Source organism: Electrona antarctica (genome assembly GCF_951216825.1).
Source record: "Electrona antarctica genome assembly, chromosome: 4".
Classification (NCBI taxonomy): domain Eukaryota; kingdom Metazoa; phylum Chordata; class Actinopteri; order Myctophiformes; family Myctophidae; genus Electrona; species Electrona antarctica.
In genome coordinates, this window is record NC_136809.1 from 40,393,860 (window position 1) to 40,412,635 (window position 18,776).

The window sequence follows — 18,776 nt, forward strand, 5'->3', positions numbered from 1 at the left end:
ATGGAGGTCTTGGTGATATGAGATGCAGGGTCAGTGCAGTACCTCCTATCTAGATTCAATCAGAGTTCACATAGCCACGGTCAGTGTGCTGTAGTAGAGACAGGTCCCTTATCGGTCCAGCCAGTCCACTCACCACCTCGGCCTGCAGACCAGCAGCTCACAGCCCAATCACACTTCACAGGGCTCTGCTAATAGAAAAATAAATTGCAGAAGGAAACTCCAATACAATGTGCCATGGGAAGAAAAAAATAAATCTTTCCTCTGATATAATAGCGACACAACACTCATATCAGGTTAATAAAAATCTGTGGGATTATCGCTGAGCTCATCCCATTTGGGAGATGCAAGGTCAGCATTTCAAACATGCAGTCTATTTATTTTTTACTTCCCTAGCAACATAGAACACACAGGCTGCCCTGCATGTGGTCATCATGACATCACCTCAGCTCTGCCCCACAAGAGTCAACTTTAGGCCTTTGATCAAGCAATGCTACAGAGATAGAATGGAAGCAAAATGGTCATTAAATAAGGAATTTAATAACCACTAACCAGCTAACAACATCAAGTAAAGCAAAATATCAGACAAATCGTGTCATATCCATTTGTTTGGTTTGGGGTGGTTCACACTGGTTCTCACAGTGGGGTCCAGGGATCCCCTGGGGTCCTTGGGGGTGTTCCAGGGGGTCCCCAGCAAAATGAGGAACTGCCCATTTGATTTTTCAGCTATGCAAAAAGTAGATTGGCTGTTTTCCAACAATGTTGACACATGCTGACAAATCATCTCTTGTGGAGGTACCTGGCACAAACTCATTTCAAACAGGGGTCCGCAGCAATTTGAGGGTGCTTGACAGGAAAATATTTGAGAACTGCTTATGTAGCAATATCATCTACACACGATTTGTTTTTGGCTTTATAGAGGGTATGCGTGTGACATCATCATCAAACCAGGAAGGTATGCAGGAACGCCTACTGAGTGGCAAAAAACTACTTTCTGGCCTTGACAGCCCATACATCCACACAGAAAAGTCTTATCGATGTGCCATTCACTTTAAGCATGCGCATACTCTCTATTGATAATATCAAGTGAAGACTGACAGGAAAGAGGGGGAGAGGCATGCAGCAAAGGTCGTCATGAACGGGACCCAAACGCGCAACGCGCTGTCAGGCCAAAGCCTATATGTGGCATGTGCCTGGACCACTTGGCCAGTGGGCGCCCCAAAGAAATGCTATTAAACATTTATTTTATTCAGTTCAATAGAATACCAGTAAGACGCCCTGAGGGCGAGAAGCGACCTCGCCCTTGCACGCATTAGCCTGGGTGACGGCAGACGGCAGACTGCTGGGCGAGCACTGGCGCTTTGGCATGGGGGGTCAAATCAACATATGGAATGAATTCCGTACTGGCCATATTTTATATAGTGTCTTGAGTGTACAGGGTTTGATGAGGTCAGATCAACAAGAGTTCCTGGCTGGCTTCAAATGCAGATCTAGGATGATCCAGTCTTCTCCATGTATGGTTATCCAAGGTTAGATGAGGTCAGTGTCGTGATCTAATATATGGAGATGGCCATATATATTATGTATATATATATAAATGGAGGCGTTAAGGGTCTCCATGATGTCACAAGGCATGATGAACCATATATGGTGGTGTGACGGAAGCGAGACGCAGGTTTTCATGTGTTCGGTCGCAAAAACAACTATGTTATTTCACTGCACAGAGATACAATAACACTTTCCTGGGCTGCTGAAATACTTTTATATAATTTATTCCCAAATTCTTCCCTTCAATTGGTGTACATACACAGAAAACAATATAACCTATGACAGTAAGTCAAATCTGGGTTTTGCCCTGCCAAAGTACAAATGAGCTGACCGCCTTGTGCAGCAGTGTACATTAATGACCAATACAGTATTAGGGCAATGTTATACACGAGGGGCGAGTAAGCCCACCCAAGCTGCCACTATAGTGTACACAGAGGTTCATTAAACACTGTACACATCAGGTCCTTCTGTGTCCTTGTCTATCTAGCGGAGCAGATCACTGCCTGGCTCCAACACAAACACACTACAGAACCCTGCTCTCACTGTGGTCCCAAGACAAAACCTGGCCTCTCGCAACTCCAACCTCCGTTGGAAACGGAAGAACAGTGGAGGAAGTATGGAAGTCAAACTAAACTTGTCTTGAGGTCATACACATTACAGGTCAACAGAAGCAGAGGAATTTATCTCAGCGTGGTGCCGTTAATGGCTTAAGCACTAGGACTACTCGGCGTACAGTGAATTGCAAAAATATCCCATCTAAAATCTCAAGAATATTATCAATTTTCACATTTTTGAGGGGCGCTAGCCTTTCCTATATTCAGCTATAGTGTAGACTTTTGTCCTAAAATGCCATTGACAATGAATGGAGAATTTACGTCATGTGTGTCTGAGCAAATCGGCTATTTTGTCCTAACACAAACCGTAATCAGCTATTTTGTCCTAATATGAATATTAAATGCGATTGACAATGAAGCCATAGACAATTAGAGCAATATATAGCAATGCAGCAATAGACAAATAGAGCAAATAGAGCAAATACAGCTATAGTGTAGATCCTGTCTGAACAAATCGGCTATTTGCTAACAACACAAAAATTAAATCCCATTGACAATGAATGGAGATTTTACGTCATCTGAGGCTAATCTTCGATTTTGTCCTAATATGAATATTAAATGCCATTGACAATGAAGCAATAGACAATTAGAGCAAATAGACATGACACTGATAAGTTACATATATTGGATCTCTCATTTCTCTTGGTGATAATAAAGTGGGGTTACAGAAGGTGGATCTTTATATCATAAGTGCATCGGGATGCTGTGTAGTGGAAAACACGACAAACGGGGAGAGACAAGCAGAGCGAATCAAGCCGACTCGAATGGACAAGAAGATTCAGTTGGCTAAGCAAAGAAAAGTAGGGTGGATGAAATCAAAGAGGGGATGGAAGCGATATCACGACAAAACTCTACTTTGCCGAAAAAGGAATGCAGAGAGACAGAGAACAGGATGAGACACAAAAGATAGCTCTTGATAGGAAAAGTGTAGAAATAGGTTGTGATAAGAATTTACATGCAGAAGGAAATATCAGGGATGAAACTTTGGTAGGACAATGGAGAAGTTTATGAATTATCTAAGAAAAGAAAGGCAAAGAGGATGCAGTCTAAGAGGTTTTCTTTTTTTTTAATGTTTTATCGCACAATTTTGTAACCCATTTTTTCACCCAGTGTCAATTATCTAATGTAATCCTGGGCGCTACACTTCCTCTGCCAACCTGGGGGGGGCAGCAGACTGACCTCATGCTTCCTTCTATGCATGAGGAGTCCAAGCTGCTTCTTTTCACCTGACAGGGGAGAGTTTCCCCGGCCGGACGTAGCGTGTGGAAGGAACACGTTATTCCGACCAGTTCCTTTCCAGGGGAGGTAGTTTAGAGACCAGGATTACGGCATGTTTTTGTGAGGGTACATACCCTAGGGGACACGGGGAGAACTCCACACAGAAGGGCCCTTTCGCCAACCCCGCCTCGGGTATGGGCACTGATGACGTGGAGGAGGGAACACGCCCCCAGTGCCCACAGTCTAAGAGGTTATTGAAGAACAGAAAACATAAGACTGTAGTAATTCATTAAATAATAATAATAATAATGTTAATTTATTGATAGTTATTTTCGTATTTTTGTTTTATTGGATGATGTACGATGATAAGAGCGCCCCTCACTTCACACGGGTGTGATTTTTTTTAAACAAATTTGAATTGTGGATATTCAATGCTGTTTTTGAAAAAAGGAGAATAGCCTACAAATTACTGTTTTGTTTTTGTTGAACTGAGTCATTCAATGTCCTCTATAGTCTATGTTAATGGTTCATCACCAACATCTTCAGATGGGATATGACCATCTCCTACCCAACAAAGTATTATCTTAATGTACCAAATGAAGAAACTAATGGTCCATCAAGACAACACAAGCTATTGTACATTTATTGTACTTTGCTGACTCAAGTTTCATTGGTCAACTGATTCTAAATCACAACTTTGCAGCCGATTACTGCGACTTCACAGCACAATCCGATTAGGTAATCTTTTGCACCGGATGACAAAAATAACTAAAAGGCTAAGATTTACAGCACAACATCACACATGGGAGTTTCTCCCCCCACATGCATCAACAACAGTTACAATGCTTGTACAGTATACTCAGTTGGGGAGCTGAGGAGGGGATTATTATGGGGGGCAGCAGTGGAGAGGTATAGGTAGGTGAAGACAGCCATGGAGGTAGGGGTGGGGTTGGGTATGCCCTCCTTGACCTCCAGCTCTACCTGACGGCCAACAGACAGCTGAAGGAGTACCACACCCCCACCCCGCGTCCTGTGGATAGCTACACAGACCCCGCTGTCCATGAGACGTGAGGAGCATTGAAAACAGCCATCATACAGTACATAAAACAGCCATCATACAGTACATAAAACAGCCATCATACAGTACATAAAACAGCCATCATACAGTACATAAAACAGCCTCATACAGTACATAAAACAGCCTCATACAGTACATAAAACAGCCATCATACAGTACATAAAACAGCCATCATACAGTACATAAAACAGCCATCATACAGTACATAAAACAGCCATCATACAGTACATAAAACAGCCATCATACAGTACATAAAACAGCCATCATACAGTACATAAAACAGCCATCATACAGTACATAAAACAGCCATCATACAGTACATCAAACAGCCATCATACAGTATACAAAACAGCCATCATACAGTACATAAAACAGCCATCATACAGTATACAAAACAGCCATCATACAGTACATAAAACAGCCATCATACAGTATACAAAACAGCCATCATACAGTACATAAAACAGCCATCATACAGTATACAAAACAGCCATCATACAGTACATAAAACAGCCATCCTACAGTACATAAAACAGCCATCATACAGTATACAAAACAGCCATCATACAGTACATAAAACAGCCATCATACAGTACATAAAACAGCCTCATACAGTACATAAAACAGCCATCATACAGTACATAAAACAGCCTCATACAGTACATAAAACAGCCATCCTACAGTACATAAAACAGCCATCATACAGTACATAAAACAGCCTCATACAGTACATAAAACAGACATCATACAGTACATAAAACAGCCATCATACAGTACATAAAACAGCCATCATACAGTACATAAAACAGACATCATACATAAACAAAGAAAATTTTCCCTTTAAAACATTCAGACCGTAGACGTGTACAAACGTCATATCTAATCCAACCGTTGGTTCCAGTGGACGTGTACACACGTCATAGCGCTTTTTTATTGATATCAAACAAAAAAATGCCGTTCACTTCATTGTTTACAGCTCAGAAAGAATGCCTCGTATCTCCTAATCTAGGGAGCTCTCCATGGCTTTGACCAAAAGGGCATACTTCTGTCTTAGAGCCCTGCAAGCCCGTCGGGACCGGGCCGGGCCGTGTTCTGTCCGTGACCAACGGACAGGGCCAGGCTCGCGCGCCGTTATATAAACTTTCCAATGCGAATTTCACCCATACTGGACTTGCTTCTGCAGCGCGACAGCATGCTGCTGTCCGCTCCATAGTGACGTGAAAACAACCCCCCCCCCACACACACACACACACACACACACACAAGCACACTAAAATCTGGTAAAGACTAAAGACTTTAAACAAACAACGTTTACATTCTATCAAACATTTCTCCTGCCTTCTCTCTGTCTCTCCGTGGCCCTGCGCACCGCCGCACCATACTCTCGTCCTCTCTCTCACATATACAGGTATATATATTAAAAACTACAGTATGCTTTGGAAAATGGTCAGGTGTGTGTAACAATGGATTGTGTGCTTACATTTATGATGTGGTCTTGCCAGGTAGAGAGAGAACTGTCCAGATGTTCTGTCAGCACATCCCCTCCGGTCTTCTTGGCATACACTGGTGGTCCCTGTTAACCAATGAGCAATAAGGGGTAGGACTAGATACGTTTTAAACTTCATTCTATCATAGCCCTTTTCAAGAACTCCTAGAGTACAACATGTATTTGTTTTCATATTTTCACATTTCTTATTTTAAGAGAATTAGTATTTATTTGTATTTTAACTGTGTCAGAAATAAACAAATCAATCAAAACCACCTGATGTTGAACTGAATGACAACACTGATGATTTCCTGTTTTTGGCTATATGTTTTTGTCTCTAATTGATATGATGAATTGAACATGGTGGGCCCTATTGTAAACAAGTGTAATACTTTATGGTGTCGTCCACAGTTAACAGATTTGTATTGAGTTGTGCTTGAAATGTACTGTAATTCTCCAATCTGTTAATAAATTCATAAATCAATCAATCACCTCTCTCCCAACTCACTTGGCACCGAACCCCAACTTTGTTTGTACAACTAGGGAGCTGAGCTCCCAGGTGTCAACTGTGTGGAACTGTGAGGAAAAAGAGCAAAAACATTTAGTGACTATAGCTCAGAATGAGTAATAGTTTGCAATACATTTACACTTATTACAAATCACATTTATAATATAGCTTGCATAATCAGGTGGCCAGGTCAATCTATGTCTTTAAGTCTATTTACATGCAGTTTTTATTGGTGATAGAATGCTTACGATAGCTATGCCTTTATTTCCACCTTCTGGTGGTCTACGCACACCTGGTCTTTGCACACCTGACCAGACCAGGTGCAGAAGGCCAGTTAAGTCATCTTTATACTGTCTTTTATATTACATTGTTACCCTATTTCTACTAGTACTACAACTTATTCTGTAGTTACCATAACTATCTTTGCTTCATTCTTTATACTGTGGGATCAATAAAGGTCTGTCTGTCTGGCCTTTAATAATACATACCCTATACTTTCTGGGTTAAGGGCTTTCCGTGTCCCTTGAAGTGAATAATGCATATTGCACATTAACAACGATCAAGATTTAAGGTTTATTTGCCCAAATGGTGAGCATTTTCTCTCATGTTTAGTAAACTACAGAGGCATCAGTTCTAGTATAGTATGTATATATAAAGTGGGAATAATAAAGGGGATATTTCTTCTCCAAATGATATTAAAGGGAAAATTTCTTCTCCACAGGAAAAGTGTAGCATTGGAGCACAAAAGCACTAAGAGAGCAAACTGCCCTGCAATAAAATAAAGTAAGGTCAGCAGACTCCCCATGTGACAGCACACTGCCTTGGATTAGGTGCGGTAAGCCTATTAATGTGCTTTGGACAAGGTGGGCCACCCTGTCTCCCGAGCCCAACCCAACATTAGTGAGTAGATTTCACTCCCAGCATGAAATGCTGCTACACGGTGGCCTTGTATTAGAGACTGAAAACAAAATCACAATAAAAAAATCAGTTCCATTCCATGTGATACTGTATCTCTCCTGTGTCCATTATATGGAAGTTATATGTTCATGTGAAGTGTGCTTGAGCAAACAGAGATACCAGCATCCCTGAGAGAAAATAATAAAACCTGGGCAGTGGGCACTTCAGGAGAGACTACCCAAAGAAATATACTGGGGGACTCGACTGGTCTGCACTCTTCATGTGTTTTATTGTTTCACATTTCTTCTTCCTCAGAGTCAAACAGGGCTTTACCAACAAGAACTGGAGAGTCTGGATTGGTCCAATGAGCTCTGGAGCTCTCGAAGAAACATGGCTTGGCTTCAAAACCAAATTTACATCAGTACTAAACAACATGGCTCCCTTGAGAACCATCAGGGTCAAAACCCACTCGGAGCAATGTATGCATTCGGACATACTGACTGCAATGAAAGCCAGACAAAAAATGCTCTGAATTTCTAAAGTCAAACCTCGCCAAACGCCTCGACAGTGATCTCCAAGCTCAGCTGGGTAACCTAAAAAAACTGCAAAACTACAAAGCTTTGGAAGCTACTCAATAACCAACTAGGTTGCAGTCAGAAACTGAAAACCAGGTTTACAAACAACATCAAATTGAACGACACTCCCATCACTTGACAAGCTTGATATGGCCAATTACTTAAACATCTTCTTTACAAACATAGTCACAACTCTGGTTAACAAACTGCCAAAGCACTCAATTCCCAAACTCTTTCATGTCAACGACCCCCAAAATGACACACATTAGCCCGTGGATCTTTACGGCTCTAGCAGAGATTTTCAACCATTTTCATTTCAAGGACCCCCAGTTTGATATGCAACAGGCTACGGACCCCCATTTAATGGCATTTCTATCTCTGAAACCCCGATTTATATACACTGACACCACGCTAGACAGGAACGCCCAAAAACGTCACATCCGGTTTTAGCCTGGGGTAAGAATTTTCTATGGCTGCCAATGCAACTTGGTCCAATCCTTAATCACATACGGACAAACATCTATGCCGATGCTATCTAACTTGCGGAGGTAGCGTGCCTTGTCCACGGGCAACAGATCTTTCAACGTATGGCATTGCAAATACGTTTGATCACTGGTAATGGTAACAACTGATGAGGTGCTCAAAACACCTGCAACCTAACTAGGTCACTGGCCATGACAATATTCCCTCCAAATTTCTCAGACTCAGCCGTCTCATTAGCTCCAATCATCACCCACATAATAAACCTCTCCATCAAACAGGGACAGCAGGTCCCTCAAGATTTCAAACTCTCAAAAGTAAACCCCCTGCACAAGAAAGGCAGAAAATTAGACCCTGGACTGCCTGCTTTCTATTCTTAGCTCCATCTCGTAAGTGATGGAAGAAATAGTCTATGAACAGGTTGAAAAGTAACTTGCTAATAAAAAACAAATCAAATTCCAATCTGGCTTCAGAACAATCCATTCCACTGACACATGCCTCCTCTATTTGAGCGACCACATCAAACACGGGGTGGATGCTGGCAAATACTGCGGCATGGTCATGCTGGACCTCCAAAAGGCTTTCGACACCGTAAACCAATCCATACTGATTAATAAGCTTAAAGCAATTGGTTTTGATAGCACATCAGGAAGCTGGATGCAACACAGCACCTCAAAGGCCCTTAAAACAAGGCTCCAGACATTGCAAAAGAAACTGGTCAGGCTACTACTTGGCACTACTCCCTGAACCCACCTCACCCCTGCCCATTTTGATAGGCTGGAATGGCTTACAGTACGTTTTAACAGCGGGAGACCTTAGAGACCAACGGCGTGCTTCGCTTGAATTTCATTGGCTATCGCCCACTATCGCCGGGCGACGTCGCCCAAAAGATGAATTATTTTTATCTTTTCGGCAGACGTTCCTCCGCCCACTTTTCGACCATCACCTGTTCACCTGCTATCGCCAGTAGTTGCCTGGTCCCATTGACAAATAATGCACTTCCGGAAAATTCGTCTGCCTGTAGTACTGTTAGGGTTGACGGGTTGAGTACAGCAACTTGCAATGGGCCTGGTCTACAAGATTCGCTACAACACTAAGATACCCATGTACCTGTCAAAATACTTCCCTAATGTCAACAAAGTCCACAATCACCACAACACCAGAGGGAGTTCAACAAACCACGTGCAACCCAGATTTGGCACAAACAAGGGGTTCATTTCGCTCCTATATGGCACTAAAATGTGGAACGCCCTACCAACAGCCATTAATAAATGTGAATCCCTACTCAAATTTCAAATCTGGCCACTGTAAAAAAAAAAAAGGAAAAGTCCCTCCCATCTATTTTTCCATACTAAACACGTTTTTCCCTTTTCTTACTTTCTTTTTTTCCATAGAAGTGTATATTTGTATGTCTTTAAATGTTATGAATTGAAAATGGAGGACCCTGATGCAAACAAGTCTTTCTGGTTTTATACCTGTACCCAAACTGAATATCCGTGTGAAGTGAGGGGCGCTCTTATTATACATCATCATACATCATCTCATGAACTGAATTTGTGATTGGTTAGCCGATTTGCTCGTCTAAATGACGTACATTTTCCCTTCATGGTCAATGGCATTTAATGTTGCCACAAATTTACATCATATTTGAGGCACATATGACCTAATTTCTCCTTTCATTGTCAATGGCAAATATGAGACGTGTGGAGACAAAAGCTACACACTGACATGAAAAGCTTGGCGTTGCAATGTGTGGTTGTCTCCTGGTAGACCAAGCTACATCTGGACTTCTTGTGGGAGAAATTTGGGTTCTCATTCGTGACAAAAGGGTTCAAGCTTGAATCCCAGGAAGGACATAAAAGTTATGGACTGCAGCTTTAAATAAAATATTAGAAGCCTGGATAGATCTGTCAACATTAGTATCAATAACAGCGAAATACATTGAAGTGAGTACATTTATTAATACCCAAAACATGAATGAATAGGCCAAGTTATGTCACTGGAAGACAGCCTTCCCATACGGTGAAATTTCATAACATACAGAGGCATCATTACTTTCAAGGGTCCATAACCTGAATCAAAACATATCACAACTTTGCTGCTGCTGCCTCTGGGTCTATGACGTAGCTGTCTAGTGGATGGAGAGGACTAAAGCGCACTAGGGACAGGTCTGCAGCAGGGCAGCAGTCCTCGGGATGGGACCAGCCGTCTTTGGGTCGCCTTATAGGTGGGGGTGGAGGGGGCAGGTCAGAGCAGCAAGGATCTGAAAGGTTGCCATCGATGTGAGTCCCGCTTGTGAAGATGAGGGCCCCCGTGTGGTGACGGTGGCACATTGCACCGACAACAAACAGGGTTATCAGGATGAGTGCACTGAGCAGGAAAAACATCACGTAGACTCCGTTGTTCAGCTCGGCAGGCGGCTCGGAGCTACAGGCTGGGTAGGAACATCATAAAACTATTTAAAATTTGCGTCTGTCCAGGTGAGAGCGCTTGTGAATTTTCACATTTCACACTGTGAAATCTGACTGTTAATTTAACCAAGCTGTCTAGAAGAGGCTCCGAGTGTCACGCTGACAGGCCAAGGAAGTTAACTCCCTGAAACGAAACTTTCAGATAATGTTTTGTAATGTTTGAAATATACAGCCTACTGTGTAGCTTTTTGAAACTTAATAAAAATCACACCCGTGTGAAGTAAGGGGCACTCTTTATCATTAACCATTAAATGGACAATCAAGATTTGCCATTGACCACGGTAAGAGAATTCCGGTCAGAATTCCGCTAAATATGACGTAAATTAATCAAAACATTAAACGCCATTGACATTGAAGGGAAAATTGTAAGCGAGCAAATCGGCTAAACAATCACATGCTGGTGGGAGCGCTTAGCCAATAAGGGACCACATTATGTACCTTATGTAGCAATGTCAAATGTCCACTAAAAAGAATTGATGTATGACGTCAAGAGCGCCCCTCATTTCACACAGGTGTGATTTTTATTAGAAATTGAATGTTTGTGGACTAAAATCTACACAAACAGCTGAATATAGGAGGGGCTGGCACCCCTCAAAAATCACACTTGTGTGAAGTGAGGGGCGCTCTTATCATACATCATCACATTCAGACAGGCCAAATGAGATCTGAGATAAACATGGGAGAAAAAGCCATTATTAGACCCCTGCTTGTTCTCTTGCGTCATAATCCCCAGAGGCATTGGGGTAAGAGAAACATTTGTTGTGAAATTATGGTCAATTATTGCGGTTGTTAAGGGGTGTGTTACAAAATAGTTTCCCTTGTTATGGTGCGTACCAGCAGCCTTCACATTGACACAGTGGGTTCCTCCTGAACCGAGGTGGGACACGTCCTTGAATCCGGGTCGGCAGTGGCACGCGTAGGACCCAAAATGGTTCACACACTCAGCATTGATGTCACACAGAACCAGCTGAGTCCCACACTCGTTGACATCTAAAGTAGATGAACACAAGACAGAAACGAATGAACACAGGATATCTTTTCACATTTTCCCCTTAATCAACTATTAAAGTGGAATATCTTTTATAATCAATTAAATGTATTAGTTTGATTAACTGTTGCAGCCCTAGTATGCAGTGTAATTCTGTTCTAAAGTCCTATGCAAAAACAAAAAATATTAGTCCCCAATTTACAGCAGACGCATTAGATCAGATGCTCATTAGCATAATAATCTGAGAATGCCTAATGTAGCTGAATTGTGGTTGGATACCTATTGTGGACAGGGAAACAATGACAGCCTGCCTCTCACTGCTCCCTAGGCTGATGGTGGTTTGTCTAAGGCCCTCCAGGGAAGCAGGGAGTGCCCTGTGACGCACAGGTGCCTCCCGAGTCTGGAGCCAGAGGATATACAGCACACCTGCATCCAACCTGAGCAGAGATGGCACAATACAGGCAAAAAGTCAAGCTTAATAGTATGTGTAATATTGTGATGTAATATTGTGTTGCTTTTCATGTTTGCACTGGAGATAGGATCCCAATCAATTGCTGCTGGTGCCATTAATGAGTAAGTCTGTAGTTTGATGGCCATCACACGCCGTTTAGTACGTCATTTACATCATGCTCTGAATTGTCACTGCAGCTGCATTCTGCACAGTTGGGCCGAATCAGCCACAGCAGTTTGAGGTAGGTTGTAAGTCTTTTGCAGACGAGCATATAACATAAAGCCATAAATATACAATTATATTATCACTTCAGAATGGAACACAGAGGTGCGTTTGTATACATATACCTTATTATTCTTTTGGATGATGTGCTTACAGGGTTATGAAGAACCAGTTGTGCAGAAATCTAAGGGAACAAGAAAGATGTTGTATACATGGGCTAATCTGACAAGGCATTAGAACAAACAAAATCAATATTTAAAATCACCTCAAAAGAAAATTGGAGCACACTGATTTATGGGATTGTAATTTATTTTTGACATACCAAGTCTGTTACGGACTTTAGCAGTGATGTCGCTACATCATCCCAGGCATCTGCAGGATCATGTTGGAAACTGACCTCAATGGTGACTTCAAACAGAAGATCTGAGAAGCACCAAAACAAGATGTTAGTTATGTAACCACCAGTAACCACAGATATTTCATAAAAGGTAATATGGTAGGATTTCCTAACACTCACCTCCAGGTAGATGTGGAATGTGTCGGGTATGATTTCTGTCATTTCCTATAGCAGAACGGAAACAGGCCAACATCCATACAGACAAAAAATTAGAACAGTATTTGACTTATTAGGCATTACAGCTCAGTTCTATCGTACATTTTGGTGCACATTATACAACTGTTAACCAAGGGGAGCATATATTATTTTAACCCATTAATAAAACCTGAGGCTGATTCTAAAAATGTCAAGGATGGACCCTGAGCTTAACCTAACCCGAATGACTTCATGCTGTTTTGAACCTTGATGTGATAACCTTCCAGAAGAATGGGAAAAAGTCATCCACAGTAACAGTTTTTGTATTGACTTGTGCTTTCGTTTGAAATGTACCCATTCTGCATTTTCAATCGGTCATTTGTTCCTTTTCCAGAAGAAAAAAAAAATCCAATGTACAGTTATATTTTCTAGGAGTTACATGTGAGCTTGCACAGTGCATGACATTAACACAAGGATCCCCTTTCTTGGGCAAACATTTGGCAAAAATAGCAGATCTACTGTACAATCTCAGTAGGTCTGCTATTTCAGAGAAGAGATTTGTGCAGGGAAAAAAAGGAGTCAACCAGTAAAGAGCCCCGGGCAACCTAGTATACAGTGTCCAAGTGGTTAAACTAACATCTTTTGCTGTAAACCCACCGTCCCTTCTATGCTCCAAGCGTGGTTCCACCATGTTGGGATGAGGGTGGGTGCGTGTCTCCTCAACATCACGTGAAGCCTTAATGATCTGTATACTGTTCTCATCCTCTCCAACTTGCTCTAAATCTCCAACAGCTGCAGCGGTGGCCTCTGTTGGACCTTGTGTGGAGTCATCGTCAGCGACAAGAGAGTCTTCTTGTGTCGTCTGGTCCTGGACATCCACATCCCTCAGTGTTGCTGATGGCGTCTGTTGATGTGAAGAGATGGGATGTCGGTCTTCATCTGTGGGTAGTTGTGTGACTGTGGGAGAGGCAGCTCTCCCTGTGCGCAAAGTCTCCTGGGTGGACATTGCCACGTTGGGCATAACAGTGACATGGGATACATGACTGTCAATCACCTGACTGCTCTCCTCTTGTCCCTGAACGGGTGATGACTTCAAAGTGTCATCTGTCTCAGTTTGTTCCTCTGCCTCCCCTGGAAGCCCGGCTTGGTCATCATCATCATACATACCATCATAGTTAGCTTGAGGAAGAAATGTGGGGTGTTTTAATGAAACCGTCTTCTTTGGGCTTGTGTCGACCGTGGGTGAAAATCTTGTGAAGCTCCTCTGACCAAGAGGCCGCTTTGTGACCTTGTGTTCTATATGCGGCTTCCTGCCTTGTTCTGTGATGTCGTCATGAGGATTATATACGACCGGCGGTCCAAAAGCTTGGTATCGGCCGTAGAATCCCCTGTATGGAGGGTCAGGGTAGCCAGCGATGAGCAGAACCACATAGAGCGTGTTAGAGAGAGATATGTACTCTGCCTCTCGCCAGCACTTCTGCAGGACCTTATGACTGGCAAAGTAACCAGTGGGTTCGTCGACATGGATCTGATCTCGCTTGAGGTGGCAGGAATCTTCTGGTGTTAAATCTTCGAGGTAGAGACGCACACGCTTCCCTGGTGCCACGGAAATGGTCCAGTTGCACCAGAGCGGTGGGCTGGAGCACATGTAGTCAGGGGAGAAGAGCTCGCCGTTGTCGTCACGCAACACCTGGTGGCAGCTCTGCAGCGCGAAAAATGCATTATTTCTGTCTTTTCTTTGGCCATCTGAAGAACAACGAAAGGAAGAACAATAGTGCACAAAGTTCACCTGGTGCAACAATAAGGCAGAGCAGGCTATGCATGAACAGTAAAATCATGAGTGTCCATTTCAAGCTGCAATTAATTAGAATATGTCACCTAACTGTCCTGCTGCAAAGTAACTAAGTACATTAACTTAGGTACTACTTAAGTAGAATTTTGAGGTATTTGTACTTTACCTGAGTATTTCCAATAGTTTTACTTGTACTCTACTACATCTCAGAGGCAGATATTATACTTTAGTTGCTAGATACTTTGTAGATTTTGATTATTACAAAACATACATTAACCGCTTCAGCCCATCTACGTATTGCGAGCTTGTAGATCTGCTATTTTATGAGTTGTATACATTGTATATAGCCTACATTTGAATACTTGTGGGACCTTCTGCATAATGAGTATGCTACTTTCTATTTTTGATACCAATACTTTTGTACTTTTACCAGTACTTAAATTTAGAATTCCAACGTTTTTCTTGTAACAGACTATTTTACAACATTGCAGTATTGATACTTTTACTTAAGTAAAGAAAATAGTATTTCCCCCCCCCCCCCCACTGCATATGGAATCCTAGCTCTTGTCCATGGACCAGAGCTAATGGAATCCCTACTTGGCCTGGGGAGGTAATGCACATAGAGATTCAGGCAGTACACTACTTTTGTCAACCAGAACTACACCTCTTCTGTGTGTAGAAAATGGAAATAGGCCTACAATTTGATTGATTGAATACTAGTGAATAATAGTTTGCAGAAAAAAAGCACAGGAATGAGTAGAGTTCAATACAAGGTCTGGCCTGCTATGAGGATTTAAAACCCAAGAGTTATATGGCTCGTTTCCATTGGGGTCCTTCATATTCAATTTGGGGAAGATCATGGAAGCCCTGGTGCAAAATAACGTGTTGCTGCAGTTGACAACGTAAATAAAGTAGCGTCAATATGTAGCCTTCTATGACTCGAGCGAAAATATAGCTGTTCAACACCAAAATTGTGATTCTTACCCGAACCAGCATTAGCGCCGTTTCTATCTGTCTGCAAAACAAGACAACAACAATCATAATTATGTTTACCTATATTTTATAAAATAAATGTAGGGGAGCAGTAGCCCTGCATGGTCCAGCGCTTACAGCGAGCACTGGACCAGGGCTAGGGAGCTAGCTGGGTGTCGTATGAATGATGTATTGAAAATGCAAACTTACCTTTGAGTCACAGAGTTTAGGACATATAACAAATATGAGTAGAAATATGAATCTGCTTTTCAACCTTAAGCGATTTCTCGGCATTTTACTTTGCCTGTTTGATGTATTTGGACATGTATGTATGACCGTCAACTGGATGCTGTTAACTTGACCTAGTACTAAAAGACAATTTACAATCAACAGCTGAAACATATCAAGCCGCTGACGATTTGTTCTACTGTGTAGCTACCAGCAGATGTCACTGTAGCGCTTTCAATAAAATTAACCAATAAGACTGAATAAGTTGTTGCACTAGGCCTCCTCTCTATTGACAAAACATTTTAAACAAAGAATACAGTGCTACATATTTTGTTTGTTTTTGCAATATAACATTGATCAACCACATCAAATTAAAAATACAAGTAAGACGTTAAGGTTTTTTAAGTTCTTTTTTTAGTGTGTATGTGTGCGTGTGTTTTTTTTTTAGTTTTCTTTATTTTATTTTTTTAAGTTTTCTTTTAAAGTTTTTTTTTTAAGTTAAGTTTTTTTTTTTAAGTTAAGTTTTTGTGTGTGTGTGTTTTTTTTGTGTGTGATACAGCTGCGCCCTCTGGTGGCGGGCGGGTGGTGTTACAGCGTGACACAGACACACACACACACACACACAGACAGACATGTTCTGCTAGGTCTCATAGTTAGCGTTCGCAATCACTGCGTTCGCAATAAATAGAGGCATAATTTAGAAATATCTCACTGTGATGATCACTGGTGTACACAGGTCTAATATAACCTCGCCTCACCAGGCTTTCCACCTCAGGACAGCTCTGAGGGCCTTTTGGTTTCAGGGATATACACATTACACACACGCGCACACACACACACACACACACACACACACACACACACACACACACACACGCACACACACACTTTTTAACTTTTTAACACATTAAACAATCCCAAGGTAACAACTAACCAATTAAGGAGTTGCCCTATTATGGCTTTGTAAAAGTGTGCAAATTAAGCCATCTACATTCTACAGTATAAATCTAAAGTGTTCCTGATAGCCTTGTGAGAGTGGCAGTACAGGCGTGCGTAAACCTGCACCATCACTGCAGGTTTGTATGTGCCCACAGCTTGTTGTACCCTCTCCCAGTAGGCCTAAGCCAGGGGTGTCCAAACCTTTTTTTCAAAGCCATATTAGAAAATATGAAAACACCCAACTACATAATGTACGTTTGGATTAAACGATTCGATTTAACTATCATCATCAATATTTAATAGCAATGGTCTTTTGTCTGGTGTGCTGTGAACAAAAAGTGTATCTCAGCCTTTTTTCAGCCTTATGTCACATTACCAAATGTAACCAAGCAAGCAAGGTAAAAAAGAATACAAGGAACAAGGAACACTGACAAATTATACTCTGGGAAATGCCCAGGTTAAAAAAACTTTAATGTAAAAATGTCCTACCCATACTGTTGGGTGTTCATAATTCAATTCAGGTATGAAGCTGCAGGACATATACAATTCGCCCCAGGGCCGCATTTGGTCTGCGGGGCGCGCTTTGGACACAGCTGGCCTAAATCCAATCTAGGTATCACCCCAAATTAACTATGACATTAATTGTTTTCCTTGAGACCACACATGGCAAATTAAACAATAATGAGCTGCATGCAAAATGCAGGCCACTGAAAACGATTGCCACTTTTTTATTCACTAATAAGTCACTAAAAAGCAAAATAAATCCACAGATGATTTTTTTTTGTAATGAATTATCATACAAAAATATCCACATGTTTATTTTCCACAATGACTTACTTAATATAACAAACAAACACCAATAATCAAGGCCACACTCAACTCCAAATGAGAGTTGATGTTATTGATGCTATTATGGACTTATGTTATGAACACTTAAAACACGCACCCATGCACACAGATGCACACGATTACAGCAGCAATATATCTCACTTTTTGACAGCATACATACTGTAATGACAGCTGGTTACAAAACAAAAAAGCCAATTAACAGTAATCACAAAATGTACAATTTCATTCATCACGGTTAAATTTGTCTCAAGTAGTCATAGTAGTAGCAAATTAAAAGGGGGTCACATGGTCAAGCTTTTCCAATAGCCAATATGCAGTAATGCAACACAGAAACCAACATGCACACTTCTACAGTGGGTAAAAACCAATAGCGAAATTCATTATATCATACCTTGATACCTGTATGTCACTTCATGAAAACACAATAAGAGCGAATACAGTCGAATCAGACTACGAATATTTTATCACTGACGTTCAGTAGTAGAACATGTGGTGCAGTAGTTACACATTTCCCCACCAGAATGACATGTATTCCTGCTGATCTGATCTCACGAGCACCTCTCCAACTGTGTGTTCCTCACTTTCATGTTGACATTAAATAATAAATATACAGACAGAGTGTAACCTATTCTCCCCAAACGCAATACTGTGGAAAATGTCTCTCGAGACAGACTGTGGGAAAGAGGGCGCTGTTTCTCCTTATTTGCCGATGGGTTCTCAGAATGCATACAGTAAGAGCTGAGGCATAATTGAATGACTGAGTAGTTCTGTGGCAAGTGGTCTGCATTTATATAGCCTCCTGCTCCAAAGTGCTTTAAAATGTGTTACATTTGTGTGTGTGTGTGTGTGTGTGTGTGTGTGTGTGTGTGATGTTGCCACATCTGTATTTTAGTGCATGTGACAATTAAAATAAAGGTTTTATAAAGGTTTT

The 18,776-nt window shown here is 41.6% G+C and overlaps 1 protein-coding gene across 1 annotated transcript; it reads right to left on the bottom strand.

Moving 5' to 3' along the window:
• Positions 1-10,338: 10,338 nt before the first annotated feature.
• Positions 10,339-16,211, bottom strand: LOC306922008 (uncharacterized protein). Its single transcript, XM_079499363.1, has 9 exons — positions 16,040-16,211; positions 15,842-15,872; positions 13,723-14,811; positions 13,051-13,095; positions 12,856-12,956; positions 12,659-12,717; positions 12,140-12,297; positions 11,707-11,862; positions 10,339-10,835 (listed from the first exon to the last, which is right to left on the bottom strand). Exons 1-9 carry the CDS (start codon positions 16,121-16,123, stop codon positions 10,489-10,491), a joined length of 2,070 nt encoding a protein of 689 aa, XP_079355489.1. The 5' UTR covers positions 16,124-16,211; the 3' UTR covers positions 10,339-10,488.
• Positions 16,212-18,776: the final 2,565 nt, after the last annotated feature.

Coding starts and splice junctions, on each gene's coding strand:
- LOC306922008 (XM_079499363.1), bottom strand. CDS start 16,123: ATGCCGAGAAATCGCTTAAGGTTGAAAAGCAGATTCATATTTCTACTC. Junction 14,812..15,841: donor CGGCGCTAATGCTGGTTCGG/GTAAGAATCACA, acceptor GTTGTTCTTCAG/ATGGCCAAAGAAAAGACAGA. Junction 13,096..13,722: donor CTTGGAGCATAGAAGGGACG/GTGGGTTTACAG, acceptor GTTCTGCTATAG/GAAATGACAGAAATCATACC.